This window comes from Panthera tigris, chromosome C1 (genome assembly GCF_018350195.1).
Source record: "Panthera tigris isolate Pti1 chromosome C1, P.tigris_Pti1_mat1.1, whole genome shotgun sequence".
In the NCBI taxonomy this organism is placed as follows: Eukaryota; Metazoa; Chordata; class Mammalia; order Carnivora; family Felidae; genus Panthera; species Panthera tigris.
The window spans coordinates 193,475,755-193,496,569 of NC_056667.1; the positions used below are offsets into that span (position 1 = coordinate 193,475,755).

A 20,815-nucleotide genomic window follows, 5' to 3' on the forward strand; every position below is an offset into this window, starting at 1 on the left:
TGCACAGCATTTCGCATCAATTTAGGGACATTAACAGATTCTGTGAAAGCTAGATTGAAAATCATGTTCTATCTAGCAATTTAAAAAAACTTAATTCAAATTAAGTAAAATTTTAAAATTCAGTTCCTCAGTTGCACTGGCCACATTTAAGTGCCCAATAGCCACATAAGGCTATTTGATAACACAGATATAGAACATTTCTATCATCTCAGAAACTTCTATCAGATAGGGCTGTTCTGGAATATTAACACAGTGTGATATATAAAAAACTATTTTACCTCTGTGTTTGTTTGGTTTTAAATATTTGGATACCTCTCTTTAAAGCAGATCCTCAAGAGTGTAGAGACTATGAATATTTTGCCCGCAAATAAATCTTCCAGGTCCAGAACATAGTAAGTATTCAATCTAATAGCTGACACTATAATTGACTAAATTGGTAAAGACCAGAGCTGAAAGGTGGGAACTCAAGGAGTATACAAATGTTGTAATTTTTTTTTTGAAATGGGGAGGCGCCTGGGTGACAGTTAAGCATCCAACTTTTGATTTCGGCTCAAGTCATGATCTCACAGTCATGAATTCAAACCCCATGTGGGGCTCCACACTCAGTGTGGAGCCAGCTTAAGATTCTGTCCCTCTCCCTCTGCTCCTACCCCACTTGTGTTCCCTCCCTCTCTGCCTCTCTCTCTCTCAAAAATAAATAAATAGTTCCCAACTTAAAAATACACACACAGACACACACAAAAAGGAGATCAATTTACATATACTCTCAACTAATAAACTCCTAAAGTCAATGAGGGCTCCCTGCATGCAGACTGAAGTTTTTAATTTTGACTATACGTATTGGCTAAAATATGCAAAATTTTCAGTCTTGTCTATAGCCTATTCTATTCAAGAATAGGAAAGATGTTTACTTTTAGCTAAAGAGCTTACATTACTCCTATATGGATTTTTCCTAGATAGAGCAGTTGAGTAACTCATTTTTAAACAGTATGTATATATTCATACATAGTTCAACAAACAAAACATTTTAAAAATTCACCAAAGTTTTATAACTTAAAGATTATGGCACTAAAGTTTTAGAAAACTTATTTCCACTTAACGTATCTTGAAATCAAGACAAAATCGCTGCTATACACAGAACAGTAAAAGGTCTAAGAATAATTTTGCACTTACACTGCCACATTTTTTCTAATGGTATATTCATCCAAATCATCATCAGAGCTGCTATCAGTTGCATCAGAATCCAGACCTTCTTCAACATGAGACAACAGCCCTGTAGCGGACAGTGCAAATCTTTGGATTTCTGCAGCTGTACACCGTGCAAAGCCATTTTTTGTATCACTCCACAATTTATTCTCTGCAGTCAACATGTTGACTTCTGGCTTAATTTCAGTGCATTTAGGTAAACTGCTATCCAAAATTGTGGTAGGTTCATGAAAGATCTTCATTTGGGGGAGTTGATGTTTCATAGAAAATTTCATTTGTTGACCATAGTGCTTAACAACATGCTTTGCCAGGAGCATCTGCAAATGTTTCTGAGTTCTTCTAGCTTGGCTAAGTAAAATTTTCTGTTTACTTACACAATGAAGTAAACGAGCATTCACTTCTTCCTCTTTTTCAGCAGCTGAGAAACCAACAGGCACATTTGAGTGGCCAGGCCCACTTTTCTTTTGAGCACAGTGCAATAAACCTTTTTTAACTTCAGCATCAGTAACTTTATCCAAAAGTGCATTCTTTTGGTACCATTTACAGTTTTGTAGTTGTACTTTATCTACATTAATGTCTTTGGTTGTATTTGAATCCAAAATAATTTGTACATCTGTCATGCACTGGCTTGTGGTATCTGACAGAGGTTCCTTTTTGATGAACTCTTCAGAATGAGAATGACAGATTTTACTAAGCTGAATGTTGCTGCCATTACACAGTATGTTTTTCAGCTTACTGCAATTAGGTTCCCCTAATTTCCTTTGTTTGTAATTTTCATTGTATTTATTTAATGTAGAATTTGAACTCATTAAAAGAACCGTCTGATAATGTTTTGACGACTGAGAGGAGCCAAAATGTTTTAAATTCACAAAGTTAGTGTTAAGAGTAGGTTCAGGAGTTGGAAATCCCAGCATCTGAGACAAAGTGTCTTCCTTTAACTTTTCATCTACAGTTCTTGGACTTTCCATGCATAGCATCTTGTCAGACTCCATGGTACTTGGTAAAGATGAAAAGCAGATACCCTTTGTTGCTGCCTCCCTCAGAGCTGGGGTCATGGCGAATCCTGCAGACAATTACTGGAAACCTAAAATAATGTAAAAATAAATGATCAAATATCTAGAAAAAAAGGTTTCTGCTTACACTTTTTCCAAGGGCAATATTTTCAATGTTTCTGATTAAAATGTAAATGAAACCAAATTCCTCCTTTATTTCCCAACACCTAATAATATCTCTGTTCTTTCCTAATTCATAAGGAATTCAACAAAGACTAAACTATTCTTCACTCTGACTGTGGGCCCAATTCCAAAAACTCCAATTAAGGTTGCACATTACCTAGCACGTGTTAGACAAATGCTTGTGGATGTGCCTCAGGACTCCTTTTTCCTTTCCTTTTTTTTTTTTTTTTTTTGAGACAATGTTTAGTGAAAGGCAAAAGAAAAAAATTCCAACCTGGAATTGGGGAATTATATTTGCAAATGTAACTTAATCTCATATTTTCTGCCAAAGTAAGAATTACTTATCCTTATAAAATATAGTAAATTGCTCAAAACATCCATTTCTCGACTTAAATTTCATAATCTGAACAGTATAAATATTAACTAAAATAAGCTAAATGTTAAAAGATGTAAGTAACTGAACTAGAAATTAAAAAGTATATAATTTCACAACTGTTAAAATAATATGATAGCAAAAACTTGCTTGATAAGCAATGTGCAAAATTTTTCTGAAAAAGCATCTGTAATAATTTTTTTTCCCTTTTCACAATGTAGAGTCATCAGTTATCATTATAAAAGCTGTTACTCCTGCCTGGAAAATAGTGGGGGCTGTAACAGATAACTACTAAAGATTAATCAAACAAATTTCATTGTATTTTATCAAAAGAAAAAGTGTATATACCATACAGTCTGATTCATTAAAAAAGTTAATCCTATACCATTGAAAATTATGAAGACTGAATAGTGAAAAAATTTGTATATCATTAAAAATTACGAATTTTATAAGATACTGTGCAATGATACTACAGAAGTTTTGTTTCAACGCATGAGAGTTAATAGCCATTTAAATGGCCACACTCTCGTATAGTATGTCCCCAGGTGCTAGCTGTTAACTCTATACCCTCATTCTTATAGAAAAACAGAAAACCAAAAGGGGATTCTTTGCAAAGACTAGCAAATATGATCAAAGGTAAAAGAGCATGAAAGTTTCAATGCAGTTAAAAAAAAATACTTAAAAGCAAGTTATAGTCTAGGAGAATATATTGGCAACATATATAATAGAAAATAATTTATATCCAAAATACATAAAGGACTCCTACAAATGAGGAAACTAGTTAGACACTTCACAGATGACATCCAAATGGTCATTAAACACATACTCAATCTCACTAGTAATGAAGGAATTATAGATTAATAAAGCAAGAGAACAGTTTCCCAATCACTAAATTTAAAATAATGTTTTAAATCTAAAATATCACTTATTATGACAATGTGGGTAAATAAGATTTCTCACATCTATTTGGACTATAAGTTAACTCTAAATTTGATATTAATTTGGAAAATGTATTTGTCACAAGTGCACAAGACAGCAGTGTTTGTAACAGCAAAATATTCTTTCAAAGCAACCTAGTTATCTAGCAATAAGAGGATGCATAATAAAGCACAATGGAATACTATACAGCAACTAAAAAGAATGATCTTAATCTATATATATATCAATATGCACAAATCTAAGAGTATAAAGTTAAAAAGAATGGTACAGTATATGCTACCAAATAAATACAATACAAACACAAGCTCTCTTTGCTACAACTACTGTGAGAATGAGAATCATTCTCAGTAATCAAACTGTAGACTTTCAAGAAAATGTTGATGTCACTCTGAAGAGATGCACTGTTATTGTGAAGGGTCCCAGAGGAACCCTGCAAAGGAACTTCAATTACCTCAATGTAGAACTAAGTCTCCTTGAAAAGAAAAAGAGGCTCCGAGCTGACAAATGGTGGAGAAACAGAAAAGAACTGGCTACTATTCCCACTACCTATAGCCATAATCAAGGGCATTACACTGGCTTCCAAGATGAGATCTGTGTATTCTCACTTCCCCATCAACACTGTTAGTTATAAAAATGGTTCTCCTGTTGAAATCCAAAATTTCTTGGGTGAAAATACTTCCACAGGATTTGGATGAGACCAGGTGCTGCTTGTTCAGTATCTCAAGCCAAGATAGATGAGTTAATTCTTGAAGAAAATGACATTGAACTTGTATCAAATGCAGCTGCTTTGATTCAACAAGCCACAACAATTAAAAACAAAGATATCAAAAAAAATTCTTGGATGGCATCTATGTTTCTGAAAAAGGAACATTTCAGCAGGCTGATAAATAAGATCTAAGTTGTCCAGCTATAGAAACAGCAAGATGCCAGATGTATTTTAGACTTGAGGTATTTTAACTTTTTTTTAAGTTTTTTCATTTATGAGAGACAGAGACAGAGCCTGAGTGGGGGAGGAACAGAGAGAGACAGAGAGACACAGAATCCGAAGCAGGCTCCAGGCTCTGAGCTATCAGCACAGAGCTTAACGTGGGGCTCGAACTCATGAACTGTGAGATCATGACCTGAGCCAAAATCAGACGCTTGACTGACTGAGCCACCCAGGCGCCCCTGAGAGATTTTGAAAATACAATAAAACCTACATTGATATGGGGGGAAAAATACAAACACAAGACCACACCATATATACGTAAGTGTGTGCGTGTTTATGTGTTTACAAGAATAAAAAATGAACCAGAAAAATGTCCACCAAATCTGTGAATATCTGTGAGCTGCACATCAGATAACTTCCATGAAACAGAACTAAAAGTGGTAGTTTAAGAGAAGTTGAGTTTCAACTACAAACTTTAGTACTGGGAGGAAAATGACTTAAATGCAAAATGAACAAATGTTATTGGTTGTTAATTCTATGTGATAAAAATATAGATGTTTGGGGGCACCTGGCTGGCTCAGTCAATACAGCATGCAACTCTTGATCTCAAGGTTGTGAGTTCAAGCCCCACATTGCATGTAGAGATTACTTAAAAAATAGAGAGATGTTTGCTCTTTTTATATTTTTCTGTGTAATGTCTCAAAAAATATGTAGACATTCTTCTCTCCCCAAAGTCTATTTTTAGTTTCTAATTTTATAAGAAATATTCTATTATATTCTAATCTATAAACATCTACAATAGTATTTAGATAACTACACTGCTCTCTAAGGAAAACTGTGTTAATCACAGATGAGGTAGTCATATTCAAAAGGTCCTATACTCTATCCCCTCCCTCCCCACCTTCTCTCTCTCACTTTGAACAAGGTGCTAGAAACATAATTAAAGTGACTAGTAGCAGAGGCAGAAGGTAAAATGTCATGAGGCAGCAGAGTTCATCTTAGGCCCTTGATAAACTAAATATAAGGGGAACAAAAATAAGAGGTAAAAAAATAAAGAGATTAATAGTTAAGAACTAGAGCTGGTAGCAAAAAGAAAGAAAGAAAGAAAGAAAGAAAGAAAGAAAGAAAGAAAGAAAGAAAGAAAGAAAGAAAGAAAGAAAGAAAGAAAAAATGCAGATGTAGACTGGCTAAGACACATTTATGGTATAGAACTAGAATAAAACACACACACACAAAAAACTCTGGTGAGATCTCTAGGGCTTACTTGGTAGTATCTACCAGTTTCTAAAATGATCTTAATAATCCCTGTCTCCTGGTATTCATGCCCTTTCTATTGGAGTATGGACTGGATTTAGTGACTTGCTTCTAGCAAACAGAATGCAGGAGAGGTGACGGGATAGCACTTCTGAGATTAGGTTACAAAGGGACTGTGGCTTTCATCTTGTCACCCTCATTCTGGAATGCCAGCTGCCATGCTGTGAACTGGGAAGACCCACATGGCAAAGAACTAATGTCTCCAGCAACAACTACCTAAAGCCTGCCAAAATTTATGTGAGTGTTCTGAGAGACCGATCCTTCCCCACTCAAGCCTTCAGATGACAGAAGACCCAGCCAACACATGGAATGCAGCCATGTGCAAAATCTTGAGCCGGAAGCACCCAGCTAAGCCATGCTTAGATTCCTGATGCACAGAAGCTGTGAAATAGACATTAAATTGTTACAAAGCAATAGGTAACTAATACACTTGGATATGAAGACTTTTGGGTTCTAGTCTCTGGAAGCCCCATCCATATCACAGTTACAATTCTAGGATTTCCATAAAGTGCTTCTATATTCTATTCCCAAGCATATCTTATAAAATTCCCAGCCTAAAGCCTTTCTACTTTGCATCCAAAAGAAACTCCCAAAAATAGACGTCTCCTGTAAATAAGAGATTAAACTGTGTTTGTATAGTTTTTTTTTTTTTTAATGTGATGTATCATACTGATTGATTTACAAACATTGAACTATCTTTGCATCCCTGGAATAAATCTCACTTAATAGTTTTATCACAAAATATAAGTGCACTTAATCTAATTTTAAATTATTAAATATGCGATCATTACATATTAACAATGTATCCTGATTATTCTAAACTTTACCACTTCTGACTTCCTCCATATTACATAAACTACATTTACCACTAATATTTCTAAGGATCTATGAAGGCTTGGATTTTTGACTATTTTGTTAACTATAGGCATCCCTCATTTTATCATACTTCACTTTATTACACTTCACAGATTGTGCATCTTTTACAAAGTGAATGTTTGTGGTAACCCCACATCAAGCAAGTCTACCGATGCCATTTTTTCAACAGCATATGCTCACTTCATGTCTATATCACATTTTCACTATTCTCACAATATTTCAATTCTCACAATATTTTCATTATTATTATATATGTAATGGTTATCTTGATTGGTGATTATGACTCACTGAAAGCTCAGATAACAGTTTTTAACAACAAAGTATTTTTATAAATTCAGGTATGTACAGTTGACCCTTCAACAACGAAGGGGTTAGGGGTGCCAACTACCAATGCTGTTGAAAATCCATATATAACTTTGATTCCCCAAAACTTAACTACTAGAAACTTTACCAATAATATAGTCAATTAACACATTTCACGTGTTATATGTAATATATAGTATATTCTTACACTAGAGAAAAAAGTTATTAAGAAAATACATTTACAATACTATACTTATTGAAAGCATACTGTGTGTATAAGTGACCATACACAGTTCAAATCTATGTTGCTCAAGGGTCAACTGTATATTGTTTTTTTTCAGACATAATGCTATTGCATATTTAATAGACCACAGTATAGTAAAAACATAACTTTTGTATGCACTGGAAAGCAAAAAAATTCATTTGACTTGCTTTATTGCAGTATTTGCTTTGTTTTTTGGGATGTAGAACTAAACCCACAATATCTCCAAGGTAGGTTTATCATCAACATGAAAAAGTATCTGACATACAGCAGATGCTCAGTAAATATCTGGTGGATAAATAAGTGGTTACCATTATACTTAGAATAAAATCCAAAGTCGCCCTTTCTATGATCTACAAAGTTCTACGTTATCAGGTCCCTGAATGCTTCATATGCTACAGCTCTCTTCTTAGATTTACTACACTCCAACAACACTGGCCTCTGTGCCACTCTTAAAACACACCAGAAAGTCCCTGCTTCAAGGCACTTTGTACTTGTAATTCTCTCAGCCTGGAACAATCTTCCACAGATAAAATGGCTGGCTCCCTCAATTCATTCATATTTCTGCTCTACGATCACCTCACCAGAGTCTTGGCTTGACTAATACATGTTAAATAGCTTGAGCCCCTCAATTCATGACACTCCATTCCCTCATAATGTTTATTGTTCCTGATAGCACTAATCATTACCTATTATTTTATTACATTCTATTGAGGAATTTATTTTAAGAGAACTATATTTTGGTCAACATTCTAATCACTGGCACTGAAAACAATGCCTGGTACACAAAAATTGTCAGATATTTATTGACTGAATTAATAACAAACGAGTCATGATTTTGAAATGTGTTCAGAGATTTAGGTAGTAATAAATAGTAACACCTATTTTAATTATTTTTAAAATAATAGATTAGGAAAAGGAGAATTGTTTAAAGAGCATCTACGCAAAAGCCTAAGTGTTACTTCACCATTAATGATGACAGACTGAATGCCTTTGCCCTATGATTGGTAATGAGTCAAGGTGTCTGTTCTCGCCACTCCTATTCATCACCATACTATTGGCCTAGCCTGTGGAATAGATGAAGAAAGAATAAAAGACACATATTGGAAAGGAAAAAGTAAAACTGTTTCTATTCACAGATGAAATGATTTTCTACATAGAAAATCCCAAGAGATCTATACAAAGAGCTCCTAGATCTAATGAGTTTACTAAGGTAGCAGATAAGGTCAAGATACAAACATCATTTGTATTTCTAAAATTAAAAACATTAAAAAATTAAAAAAAACACCAATTAAAAAAAATCAAGGAAGACCTAAATAAATGGGAGTGATACACTGTGTTTATGTATTAGTTTATTCAATATTTTAGAGTGTTAATTCTTCTTAAACTGATCTACAGATTCAACACAATCCCAATTAATCTTGGCAGAATTTTTTGCTGATATTAACAAGCCAATTCAAAAATATACTGGAAAAGGCATGGAACTAGAAACTAAAACAAGAAAAACAACAAAGCTAAAGGATTCAAACTACCTATTTACCTAAAGTAGTCAAAATAAGTATGGCACTGGTAAAAGAATGAACACTTAACAGAAAGAATACAGAGCTCCAAAACAAACCAGCACACATATGGTCAACTGATTTTTGACAAAGATACAATGGCAATTCATTAGTAAAAAGGCTAGTTTTTTAAACAGTAAAAACTAGTAAAAAGTTTTTAGTTTTAGTAAAAACTAGTAAAAAGACTAGTTTTTTTAAACATTGTTCTGGAACAGTAAGATAACCATATGCAAAACCTGAAACTTAATCCATACCTCACATGTTATATAAAAATGGTCACATCCAATAGAATGGATCACAGACATAAAAGTTAACTTAAAATCATAAGACTTCTAGAAAAATATGCAGAAGAAAATCTTTGATTCTGGGTTAGACAAAGATTTTTTGGATAGAACGCCAAAAACATTATTCATAGAGAAAAAAAATGATAAACTAGACTTCCTCAAAGTTAAAATACTTGATAAACTAGACTTCCTCAAAATTAAAATACTAAATAAACAAAAGAAATTATTCAAAACGTAACTTAGGAGTTTCTGACATATATATGCACAAGACATATGTTTAAGTTAGTAGAAATCAGATGTGCATACTCCTGAAAGATAAGGAGTTACCATTCAGGTTAACTCTAAATAATGGTTTCAACCATTACATAGTTTTAAATTGTTAACTATTTTTAGTCACCAGCTCATTTTTATGCATAATGGACAACTGGTTAGAGGCAGATGCATAAGGAATACTGATTTAGAGCATAAAATAATGAATTCTGCAAATTCACCTCAATATTGAGCTAAACAATTCCTGGTGACTGTTGATTTGTCCCAAAAGTCCAAGTTCTTGAGTTTTCACACTACAGGTGGCAGTCAATTGTTCAACATACTGTAGCTTTTCCCCCCTAGGAGTACATACACTACAATGTGTTGATGTGGACTCTACAGCCATAATTTTCTTGCAAGTATTTTGGAATGATATATGTTTCTAATATTTTTGTGCTTGCACAGAGTTTTGATGATGGTTGCTTTTTTCCTTATTTAAGGAAAAAAATGGCCAAACAAATTTTAAAGACTTACAAATACCAACTATAAAAAAATGCCAACACGTTAAGAAAATGACATAAGCTTAATTCCATAAGCTGTATTCTGTATGATCACAATTATTTTATAGCACTTAAAGGTATCTCCAGGATTCAGAAGTCAATTTAAAAAACAAGACAGTGAGAATATCTGGCTACAACTCATCTGGTTTTCATTTGAGTATAAAGACTGTCCATACCACAACATGTTATTTATAGAGAAGTACTCGTGAATGGCAGCTGAAAACCAATTTCATCTTTTAAAAACAAAACAAAATAAAAACTTTCCAAAAGTTACAGAAATAAACAAGTTGAAAAAAAAAAGAATTAACTTTTTAAAAGCAGAAAATGAAGAAATGGCCAACTTTGAGTCATAAATATAGTTTTGTCTATTTTTGGTAGAAGCTAGATTTTTAACCTCCATTTAATATATATTCAATCTAAAACCAAACATTTAATAATTCAATTAATACACATTTATTGATCAACATGTAACAGACACTATCCCAGTTACTAGAAACATAAGAGTGAACATGAAAAATAAGGTTTCCATTCTCACAGAGCTTACATTCTAGCAAATGGTAGATATAGAATAAATACACAAATAAGAAAATATCAAGCAAATAAGGATTCCATAGTGTTTTTATAAAAAATTAAATAGTGATACAGCATGCCAGCATTGGGAGTTAATTTAGATTTGTAGATGAACAAAGGCCTTTGTGTTGGTGACATCTGTTCTGAGACCTGAAATGACAATAACATGCCAACCAAGATTTGGGGGTAAGAGCCTTCCAAGAAAAAGGCAACTAATAAAAACCTCGAAAGCAGAAATAAATTTGTTGTGTTTGTGGAACAAAAATAAGAAATATATCTAGAACATAATGAGCCAGAGAGAGAAAGTAAGAGGAAATAAGATCAGAGAAGCAAATGGTTTGCACAGACATTTTATGTAAGTCAAAAGAAAACCACTGAAGATATTTGGATAAGGTAGTAATGTGATCTAATTTACATTTTTATTTTTAAAAAATTACTCTCTAGCTGTTCCATAGAGAAAAGGTTTGTATGGAGAAAGAATGGAAAAACCTTCCAGGAACAGAAGTAGGGAGACCAAAAAGCTACTTGAAGTAATCTAAACAAGAGATGGTACTGGTGGCTTAAACTAGTGAGGTAGTTGAGGAAAAAAAAAAAAAAAAAAAAGGATGAATCTGAATCTAAGATATGTTTCAAGACAGTTAACAAAACTTTTGTCAGCCATGATTTCGTGGGGCCTAAGGTAAAGAAAGCAATTAAGTATGACTCTTAGATTTTTGGGTTGAGCAACTGAGTAATTAGTGATGTTATTTTCTGAAATTGGGCAGACTTGGGGTAACAGGTGGTTGAGGGAGAAAGAACTTTCTGGGTTATGTTGAGTTTGAAGTACCTATTAGCCATCCAAGTGGAAGCAGTCAGATAAACAAGTCTAAAGTTCAAGCAAAAATTCATAGTTAGAGATATTATTTTGGAAAGTCATTGGTTATAAATAGTATTTAAAGCCAAAGGACTAGAAGAGTTTATCTAGGGAGAGAATATAGGTAAAGAAAAGAAAGGAGCCCAGGATCAAGCCCTGGAGTGCATTCACATTTGGGGGGGGGGGGGCGGCCACAAAGGAGGAGGAGCTACCAAAGAAGAAGAGTCCTAAAAAGTACAGTCAGTAATTGGAAGGAAATTCCCGAGTGTGTGGCAACTGAGATCCCAAAGTGTTTAAAAGTATATAAAGAAAACAGGAGCAGGTCCATCAAATTACAGTGAAGTCAAATAAAAGAAGGATAACAAAGTGACATATATTACTTTCTAAGCAATCTGTTGAAAAGCTTTGCTTTTTCTCAGTTAAGAGTGAATTAAAGAAATACCCAAACCCAGCTCCTTCTAGCCATCCTGTTCTTACCTAAGAGGGGGAAAAAAACCCCAGAAGCATTTGTGCAGTTCACAGCCCAGGGGCACAGGCTTCCTAAAAGACAGACCTAATCATCAGACTATAGAATGCTTCCCCAACATCTTAGTAAAGAGCGATTTACTGGAGTTCCTTTTACCCAATACATCATGTCCCCTTTTTCGACAAGAAATTATAAGGCATACCAAAGGGTAAAATATAGTTTGAAGAGACAAAGCAAGCATCAGAACCAGACATAGATATGGTAGGAATGTTGAAATCATGAAACTATAAATTTAAAAGAACTTAAACAACAAGCTATAATTAATTTGCTAAGGACTCTAAAGGAAAAAAAGTAGATGGCATGCAAGAACAGATGCATCATCATAAAAGCAAAGAGATGGAAATTCTAAGAAAGAATCAAAAAGGAATTAGCTAGAGATCAATAACACTGTAACAAAAATGAGAATGCCTTTGATGGGCTCAACAGTAGACTGGACATGGCTGAGAAGAGAATCTCTGAGCTTGAGGATATGCCAACAGAAACTTCCAAAAGTGAAAAGCAAAGAGGAAAAAGACAAAACAACACAAAACAAAACCCAGGGAGAGAACAACCAAGAACTGTGGGACAACTACAAAATGTGTTTACATGTAATTGGAATACCAGAAGGCAAAGATGAAAAAGAAGAACTATTTGAATAACAATTAAGAACTTCTCCAAATTAATTTGATATCAAACTACAGATTCCGAAGTTCAGAGATCATACAAGACAAATGCCAAAAGTAAATTAAAATAGCATATGTCACCAGATAAATGAAGCACTATATTAAAATTATATTACATTAAGTTATACACAATAGCATACTCACAATACTTCATGTAAAAATTTTTACTAAAAATTACTTATCATATGTATTTTTCCCACTAAAATGAAAGCCACATGAAGGCAGGGTTTGAATGTTTTCCTTCAGTACTGTATCCTATAATATTGTTTGGCACACAGCAAGCAGGCCCTTAATAAGTATTTCTTCAACTAATAGCATCAAATATAACAAATTTACAATTGACCCTTAAACAACATGGGTTTGAACTGTGTAGGTTCACTTATATGTGTTTTTTTTTTTTTCCAGTAAATACAGAACAGGTACTGTAAATGTATTGTCTCTCATGACTTTCTTTAGAACATTCTTTTCTCAGGCTTATTTTATTGTAATAGAATATATAGCACATATAACATACAAAATACATGTTAATCAACTATTTATGTTATGGCTTTCAATCAACAGTAAGCTATTAGTAGTTGAGTTCTGGGGGAGTCAAAAGTTTTATGTAGATTTGTGACTGTATGGGGGTGGTCAGGACCCCTAGCCCCCACGTTGTGCAAGGGCCAGCTGTATTTTAAAATGTCAAGGAAGGGGGTGCCTGGGTGGCTCAGTAAAGCGGCTGACTTCGGCTCAGGTCATGATCTCAGGATTCTTGAGTTCAAGACTGCATCAGGCTCTGTGCTGACAGCTTGGATCCTGCAGCCTGCTTCGAATTCTGTGTCTCTCTCTGCCCCCTCCCCTGCTTGCACTCTGTCTCTCTCAAAAATAAACAAACATTAAAAAAAAAAAAAATTTATGTCGAGAAAGGAGGTACATGAGATTTTACTATGAAAGGAGTCTTAAGGCTAAGAAATGGTAGTATAGAATATTGCCGTCCAACAAAAATATGATGTGAGTTACGCATTTAATTTTAAACTTGCTACTTTAAAAAGAAAAAAACAAAAACCATGAAATTAATTTTAATTCCACTGAACCCATTATACACAAAACATTATTTCAATCTGTAATATAAACATATCTTGAAGGGAAATTTTATGTTTTGTATGTTTGCTAAGTCACAAAATCCAGGGTTTTTTACATTTAGCATGAACTCAATTTGGACTAGCCACATTTCAAATGCTTGATAGTCACATGTGATTAAAGCCTACCTTACTGGACAGTACAAAGTATAAAGTATATAGTCCCCCTAAGTAAACAAGAATCAACCATTAACTAAATATTTCAGTTCCCAAAGTTCTTAGCTAAACATATTGTTTAGTATTTTTAGACACTAATATTTTATGTTATTCAAAAAGAATATGGAAAAGGCAAAAGCTTTCAAAGAAGCATCTTGATCTTATGAATATCTAGTTTCTAATTATTCTGGGTTCTATTATTCAGTTTCTAATCATGCACATAATTGTGTGGGGAAAAAAGCATTTAGACCTTAGCTAAATCTAAGAAATTTCTTTCTAGCTGCTAAAATACTGTAAATACTGTACTCTATTTACTGTAGGCACCATTTATTTCATATGCACCTAAGATAATCAGGCAAAACAGGCCCCCCTTCTAAGAGTTTCATATATAGGACTTTAAAGAACCTGAAACAGGTAACAGAGAAAAACTCCTTTTGACCACAACATAAAAAAGTAAAATATTAAGCAAACAGGATTTAAGAAACAAAACTGCAAGCTTAGGAACCAACCAGTACCCTTTCAAAGAAAGCAACTAGTCAGATTATTCTGATTATCTGTCAAGAAGCAACTCTTCTCGATAATCCAAAAATCAACTATTTCCTGAGCATGAATTTCGCTTCTGTGTTTTTACAACAAAGTTTTCAACTAACATTTCAATTTAAATAGTAATTAATTAATTAAATACCTTAGCACATCCAAGCCCCGACATTTTGTGTGTGGCAAAAAACAAAACCAAAAACCTATCTGTTATAAATCTGTTACAGATAATCCACTTAACTAAATAACCCTACAGCCAACAGTCCATTTTTCCAAAAAATACAAACCAGAGAAAAAACTGCAGTGAAACAAGCCAAAGTTTATGCTTTTTTTTTTTTTTAAGTTTATGTATTTATTTTGAGAGGCAGAGAGAGAAATCCAAGCAGGTTCCATGCTGTCAGCACAGAGCCCAATGCAGTGCTTGAGTTCATGAACCGTGAGATCATGACCTGAGCCGAAATTGAGTCTGATGCTTAACCGACTGAGCCACCTATGTGCCCTCAAAGTTTATGCCTTTAAATAACAAACATTTAAAAACCACAAAAAAATCAAAACTTTTTGTCTTTTGTTTTGGCCATATTAAGCTTCATTATTATATACAATCAAATTAATCCACTATAAAAAAGAGTCTAAAGTCTGTATCATAAATTCTGATATTTGGTCTACAATTTAATCCAACACATTCATTGTGAATTAAGAAAGAAATTAGTTGCTATTATTACCACAAATAAAAAGCTTTGCCCTGATGTCTACAAAACATTTCCATTAGTAATTTAATATTTATAAATCAGATTTATGAATTTAGTATTAATTAAATGTAAAACACTCCTGTAGACCTCATGAGATAAAGTAAATATGTCATCCCTCAAAACTGGTATGTACGTAATGAGATACTTACGATGTCAATAATTACTGAGTTGGTCCCAACACTTGGCAGATCAAATCTTTACAATATGTAAGTCACATATACCAAATAACGTTTGGCATACATTCTTTAAAAAAAATAAAATCAAAAGTTTGTTAATCTAGGAGTGCATGGGTGACTCAGTCAGTTGAGCATCCAACTGTTGATTTCAGCTCAAGTCATGATGCCAGCATTGTGGGATTGAGCCCCGTGTTAGGCTCCGCATGAGTGTGGAGCCAGTTTGAGATTCTCCTTCTCCCTCTGCTACTCCCCTGCTCCCACATGTGCTCTCTTTCCCTCTAAAAAAAATAATTTTTTTAAAAAAGTTTGCTACTCTAGTCTATCTTCAGAATTGAAACTGATAATCTAGATAATTTAGATAAGATAAACCATCCTTCCTTCTGAAAATGAACAAAAATTAAACGCCAAATCTGATTTTCCACCCCCTAAAATACTCCAGACTTTGACTATGATTTATATTCTAGCACATGAATGTATATCCCACAGAGTCCATGGAAAATATCCTATTCAAATCTACCCGGAACATTAATTTACTCTTTGAACTGGAATCTGGATAATCCCAGTTCTCTTAAATGCAGTAACACAAACTAGGAATTACAGTATCACAAATAAGGCAGACTCATCTACAAGTTTAAAACAATAAAAACTACCAACAGCATTATGAGAGAGAGAGAAGCCTGAAGTAGGGACAAAAATTATTTTCCACAGTTACAACTTAAATGTGTTTCAGACAGCTGATCCATTATAAAAGTCAGAGAAAGAAAAGGCAAAAAAGCCAAATTCTCTTAGCAAAGTATGAGAGAAGCTCTTTCAAATATTAATAAAATATTTAAAAATTCAAAATTTTAAATTTATAACTCATAAAGAAAAATTCCAATTAAAACAACAGAAGCAATGAGAGTTTATACTGGCATAATTTTACTCCTCAAAAATACAGGAACTGATGGAAGATATAAATATAAAATAGAGTGTCATGTTTTTAAGGTTTGTTACATACAGGCATTCTCAATTTACAGCAGAAAACACTGCAGTAATTGGCATGACCAGGGTACAGTTGGCTCAGTACTCTGTACTCAGTAATGTTTATAGCAAGAACTTCTTCCACTTTGAAAACTATCCCTAAAAAGGAATTCTCTTTGAAGACTAAAGGAATTTAATTAAAGATAAAGCCACTTGGGTGGCCACATAACACATCAAACAGATCATACTTCAAGCAGAATTATTACTATTCAGTTTTAAGTGCATGACTCATAGGAATATAAATGAAGGGTTTTTTTCTGTGTACATCCGCTTGGATTCAGAAATTTACATTTAGAAATACACTATCACATTTGTTTCAATTTAATTTCATGTCGTTAAACAATGATTAATGAATGATCTACTACCAAACGATTTTTTTAAATTACCTTGAAAAACATGCTTGAGAATTCTTGGACTTATAGGACTGGAAACAGACAATAAATACAAGGTGCATTACAAATATTAATAAAACCTCAATATTATAAATGAATTTTCTCCCAATTCTGAATACTTATAGAGAACTGCCACATGTGTGTAGAAATAAAACATGCTTCTAAAAACCTTCATTACGAATCAAGTATTAAAAACCTTCATTACGAATGGTCTTCAGATTTTCATTATACTGTCTACAGGCAAGTACAATATTACCATTTTTATTAACATTTGTTTTTTTACTTATCCTACATGGAATAAGGAGCACAGTTCACGGAAATCTCTCTTTAAGACAACATTTAAGAGGAAAAAAATTAAAAGAAATTGTGTGTAAATGATACACCCTCCTTGCCTTTCTAAATTGAAGATAAAATACAGAAAGTAATGTAAGATTATATTGATAATTCGGGGTCATCCCTATATACAGCATTCCATTAAAGTACTGTAATACAGTCAGGACTTTAGGATAGAGGTAGAAGATGATATGCTTTAAAGTCAGTAAATTGGTTGCAAAGTCCCTATTACCGGTCACTTCTGTTGCAAGTAGCCCCATTCCTTGCAGTTTTTAACTTGAGGAAGTCAACTAGTAAACAATCCTAAACAGAATTCTAAAACCAAAAGAAACAGATTTCTGCCTCCTTCACAATCTAATACAGTATAGACAAATGCCAAAGGACATGAGAGGAAAATAACTGAATAAAGGAAAATAAAAAGTACAGATACATATAAAGTTTATGTAGGTTAAAGGCAGTAAAATATGTTATAGGCAATAATTGGTGGACTATCAAGAACAATGTGAATAAAACAAAGAAACTTTAGACATTAGGCTTTAAAAAAATAATAATAACCCAGTAAAGGCTACCTGTGAAACTAGAATGATCAAAATGAAATTTGTAAGTGAATTCTATACAAGATAGATAAATGAATAAAGGAAATGAAATAGTTTAAGTCATTGTGATAAATGGCATAAAAACTGGATGGAGCTCTTGGATAATGTAGCAGTTGAACAATGAGAAGTCACTGGACCTTTTAGTAGACATCTCTGAGAAGAGCAGTGAGTCCCCCACATGAAGGGAGTACTCTAATGAATCAATCACAATGACAGTACGTTGCCAACAATGTACTGGTAAACTCAATAAGACAAAAAAGGCAAGACATCACTTCCTAATCTTCCAGAGGTCAAAAAGGTAAATATTAATAGCCAAATGGCAAGTATTCACTGATCACCCACTTTGTGATTAGCAGAATGTCAAATATGAAATACACTCTTCTCCTTCCAGCAGCTTACAAGTTAGGAAAATAAAATATATGGGTCACAAAACATCAGTGGAAAAAAAATTTAATGCAAATTAAAGCAAGATTTTTTGTTTCAATACTAATAACTAGAAGAGGAAAAAAGATATAATGTGAGGTTGGCTCATATACTAGATACACTGTGTCATACTAGTTACAACATTCTGGAAGGTAGTTTGGTGATGTTCAAGAGCCTTAAACACACACACACACACACACACACACACACACACACACACACACACACAGACTCTGACCTAGTAATTTCTCTTTTACAAACCTAAGGGGGGAAAATTTTTCAAAGGTTTATGTAAAAGGTGATTCTCTGTAGTGAAGTTTACACTTTAGCAAAACATCAGAAACATCCCAAACATCTGCCAATAGGAAAAATTTTAAATATGATAGTTACATGATATAATTTTAAGCAACTAAAAATAACTTTTCAAAGACTAATGACATCGGAACGTTTACGAGGTAGAGTTAAATGAAAATAACACATGAACCCAGTTATAGGGAAAATACACAAATAGGCATAATTAGAGAGAAACACAAATTGTATTTTTCTTAGTTGCACTCATCTTTATTTTCCAAATTATTTTATAATAAGATTAAGTAAGCAATTGCTATTTAGAAATGGCACGTATGACGCACAAAAAATAAATGTAAAAAATAAATGTGATAGAACTGGCCTGGATTTTTTAAAAATCATGTGAAACTCTAGAAGGGCTGGGGAAGAGAAATAATGATTACCTAGGTTAAAACTACAGAAAAATGGTGGCAACCTTGACGCTGATCTGAGTAAATAGGAGCAAAGTGGAGAAGAATCAAAAATAATAGTTACAACAGGTATTAAAGATATTCAAATATATCCTATTTCATGATTCATTCACCGTTTATACTCTTCCAGTATGCTGGATTAAAAAAAAAAAAAAAAACCTGACTTTTGCTATAAAACCGTATTCCTTAGCAATTTCTGTATTTGTAATGCTTGGTGAAGATTTTTACTAACAGAAAGTATTTAATTATCATAACAATCTCTTAAAGCAGGGATATTATGAAACTATCTGCAAGACGAAACAAACATTGAGATCAGAGGGGTTGTGACTTGCCCAAGGAAACAGCTAGTTAAAAATTGGAAACAGCAGAAACCACTCGACGCTAAACCTCTTTCTCAAGTAATCTACATTCCAGAATACCAAGTTTTTCTCCAATATTGAATTATTTTTAAAGCCTCTTTTACCTAGTCAAAAAACACCGCCAGTTTTGTCTGCAGTACTGGTAAATATCTCTTACGTTTAATTGGTAGGTAACAAAACTACCCCAATCCTGCATTTTAAAAACATTCCTACCGACCCAAACTCAGCACCAAGTTAAGCAAACTGAGTTAAGACGAAATAAGTTACCCTCTTAAACCTCACCAGCTGACTAAAGTTTGGGGAATCAAAAAGGAATGTGCTTCCCTCAGTTAAAAAAAATAAGAAGAAATCGCCAAAACCCCCCACCTCCCCGCGCCGCGCCTCACAGCTGATCCGAGGTAAAGGGTGGAGTGGATCTGCCGGGCAGGGAACCAAACAAACACTAATTCTCTCGAAGTTAAAGCATTACAAGAGGGTCCATCCAGTGCCTTCCCTCTTGTATGCAAAGCTAGCCTCTTCTTTAATGACTAGAAAACAGCTTTGTATTTCTGGCTACCGATCACCACATATCCTCAAATTTTCCAGCAACGTCGGTCCCTTCAGAACACCTAGAAGCAACACAAACTTGGCAACACCATTCCTTAATAATTCTTTAGATTCCTCTCCACCCCATCTAATTCCAAAGACCAAATCAACGTATGCCTGAAACAAAGTATAAAATAAAGAAAACAAGGGTCACATCTAACACAGCTCCGCTTCAGAGCTCTCCCAAAACAGCCGACACCACAACCGCACCCGCAGAGGAGCGGCCGCTAAATCAAGGGGCGGGCCCAGGAAACCACGTGTTCTGCCTTCTGCGCACGCGCCAGCCAAAACAAAAGGGAGGCCTGCCAAGCCCCTCCCCTGCCCCCACGTGACCGCGCCTAGGTCCGCCCCCACCCCTCCCTTCACTCCTTCTCTCCCCTCCCCTCAGCTTCTGCCAAGGCTGTTAGGTTTAGCCGTTTAAATTTGGCTGCGGTCCGACCCCTGCCCTAGAGCGCGATCCTGTGCCGGGACCCAGAGTCCAACAGCCCAGAGAATTCGGGGGGCGAAGGGGCTGCCGTTCGGCTGCCGGGCCCGCAAGTCCACCCGGCGGTCTTCTCCGCTCTCCCCTCCCCGCGCTGCCGCCGTCCCCGGCAGAGGAGACCCACCCCCCTCAGCCCGCCGCTGAGACGCCGGCCACTCGCCTGCTGGGGCGCCCTGGCTCCCCTCCGCCGCCGCACCTTCGGTCCGGCCGTGGTGGGGGCTGCTGAGGTGATCTCTAGCTGCCCGCCCGCCTCCCCCCACCCGGGGCGCCGCTGACTCGTCTCCAGAGCGCGCCCCGCTCCCGCCCCGGCCGCCGCCGCCGCGGTTTAACAGTCCGCCCGCTGCCCGCAGCTCCGGGCGGCTCGGGGACGGAACCCTGCCGTGGTGGAGGGGCAGTGGGCGGGGCGCGACGCCAGCCAATGGCAGCGGGGGAGGGGAAGCGCCATGCAAATGAGCGCGGGTGGCGGGGAAACCCCGGCAAGGGGCGGGGCCTG

General features: G+C 35.1%; 1 protein-coding gene across 9 annotated transcripts in view; it reads right to left on the reverse strand.

Annotated features, from left to right (window-relative positions):
- The window catches only part of KANSL1L (KAT8 regulatory NSL complex subunit 1 like), a 141,061-nt gene extending 120,466 nt beyond the window's left edge, over nt 1-20,595 (reverse strand). For 3 of the 9 annotated variants that reach the window (XM_042995244.1, XM_042995243.1, XM_042995242.1), the window contains exons 1-2: nt 20,483-20,593; nt 1,174-2,290 (exon numbers count right to left, since the gene is read on the reverse strand). In XM_042995244.1, coding sequence (XP_042851178.1) covers nt 1,174-2,261 — 1,088 coding nt within the window. In that variant the 5' untranslated portion in view covers nt 2,262-2,290; nt 20,483-20,593. Of the gene's footprint in view, nt 1-1,173; nt 2,291-16,781; nt 17,050-20,482 lie in introns of those variants that run through there. The other 6 variants (XM_042995240.1, XM_042995239.1, XM_042995241.1 and 3 more) reach the window with 4 other exon arrangements.
- Between the last annotated feature and the right edge of the window lie 220 nt (nt 20,596-20,815).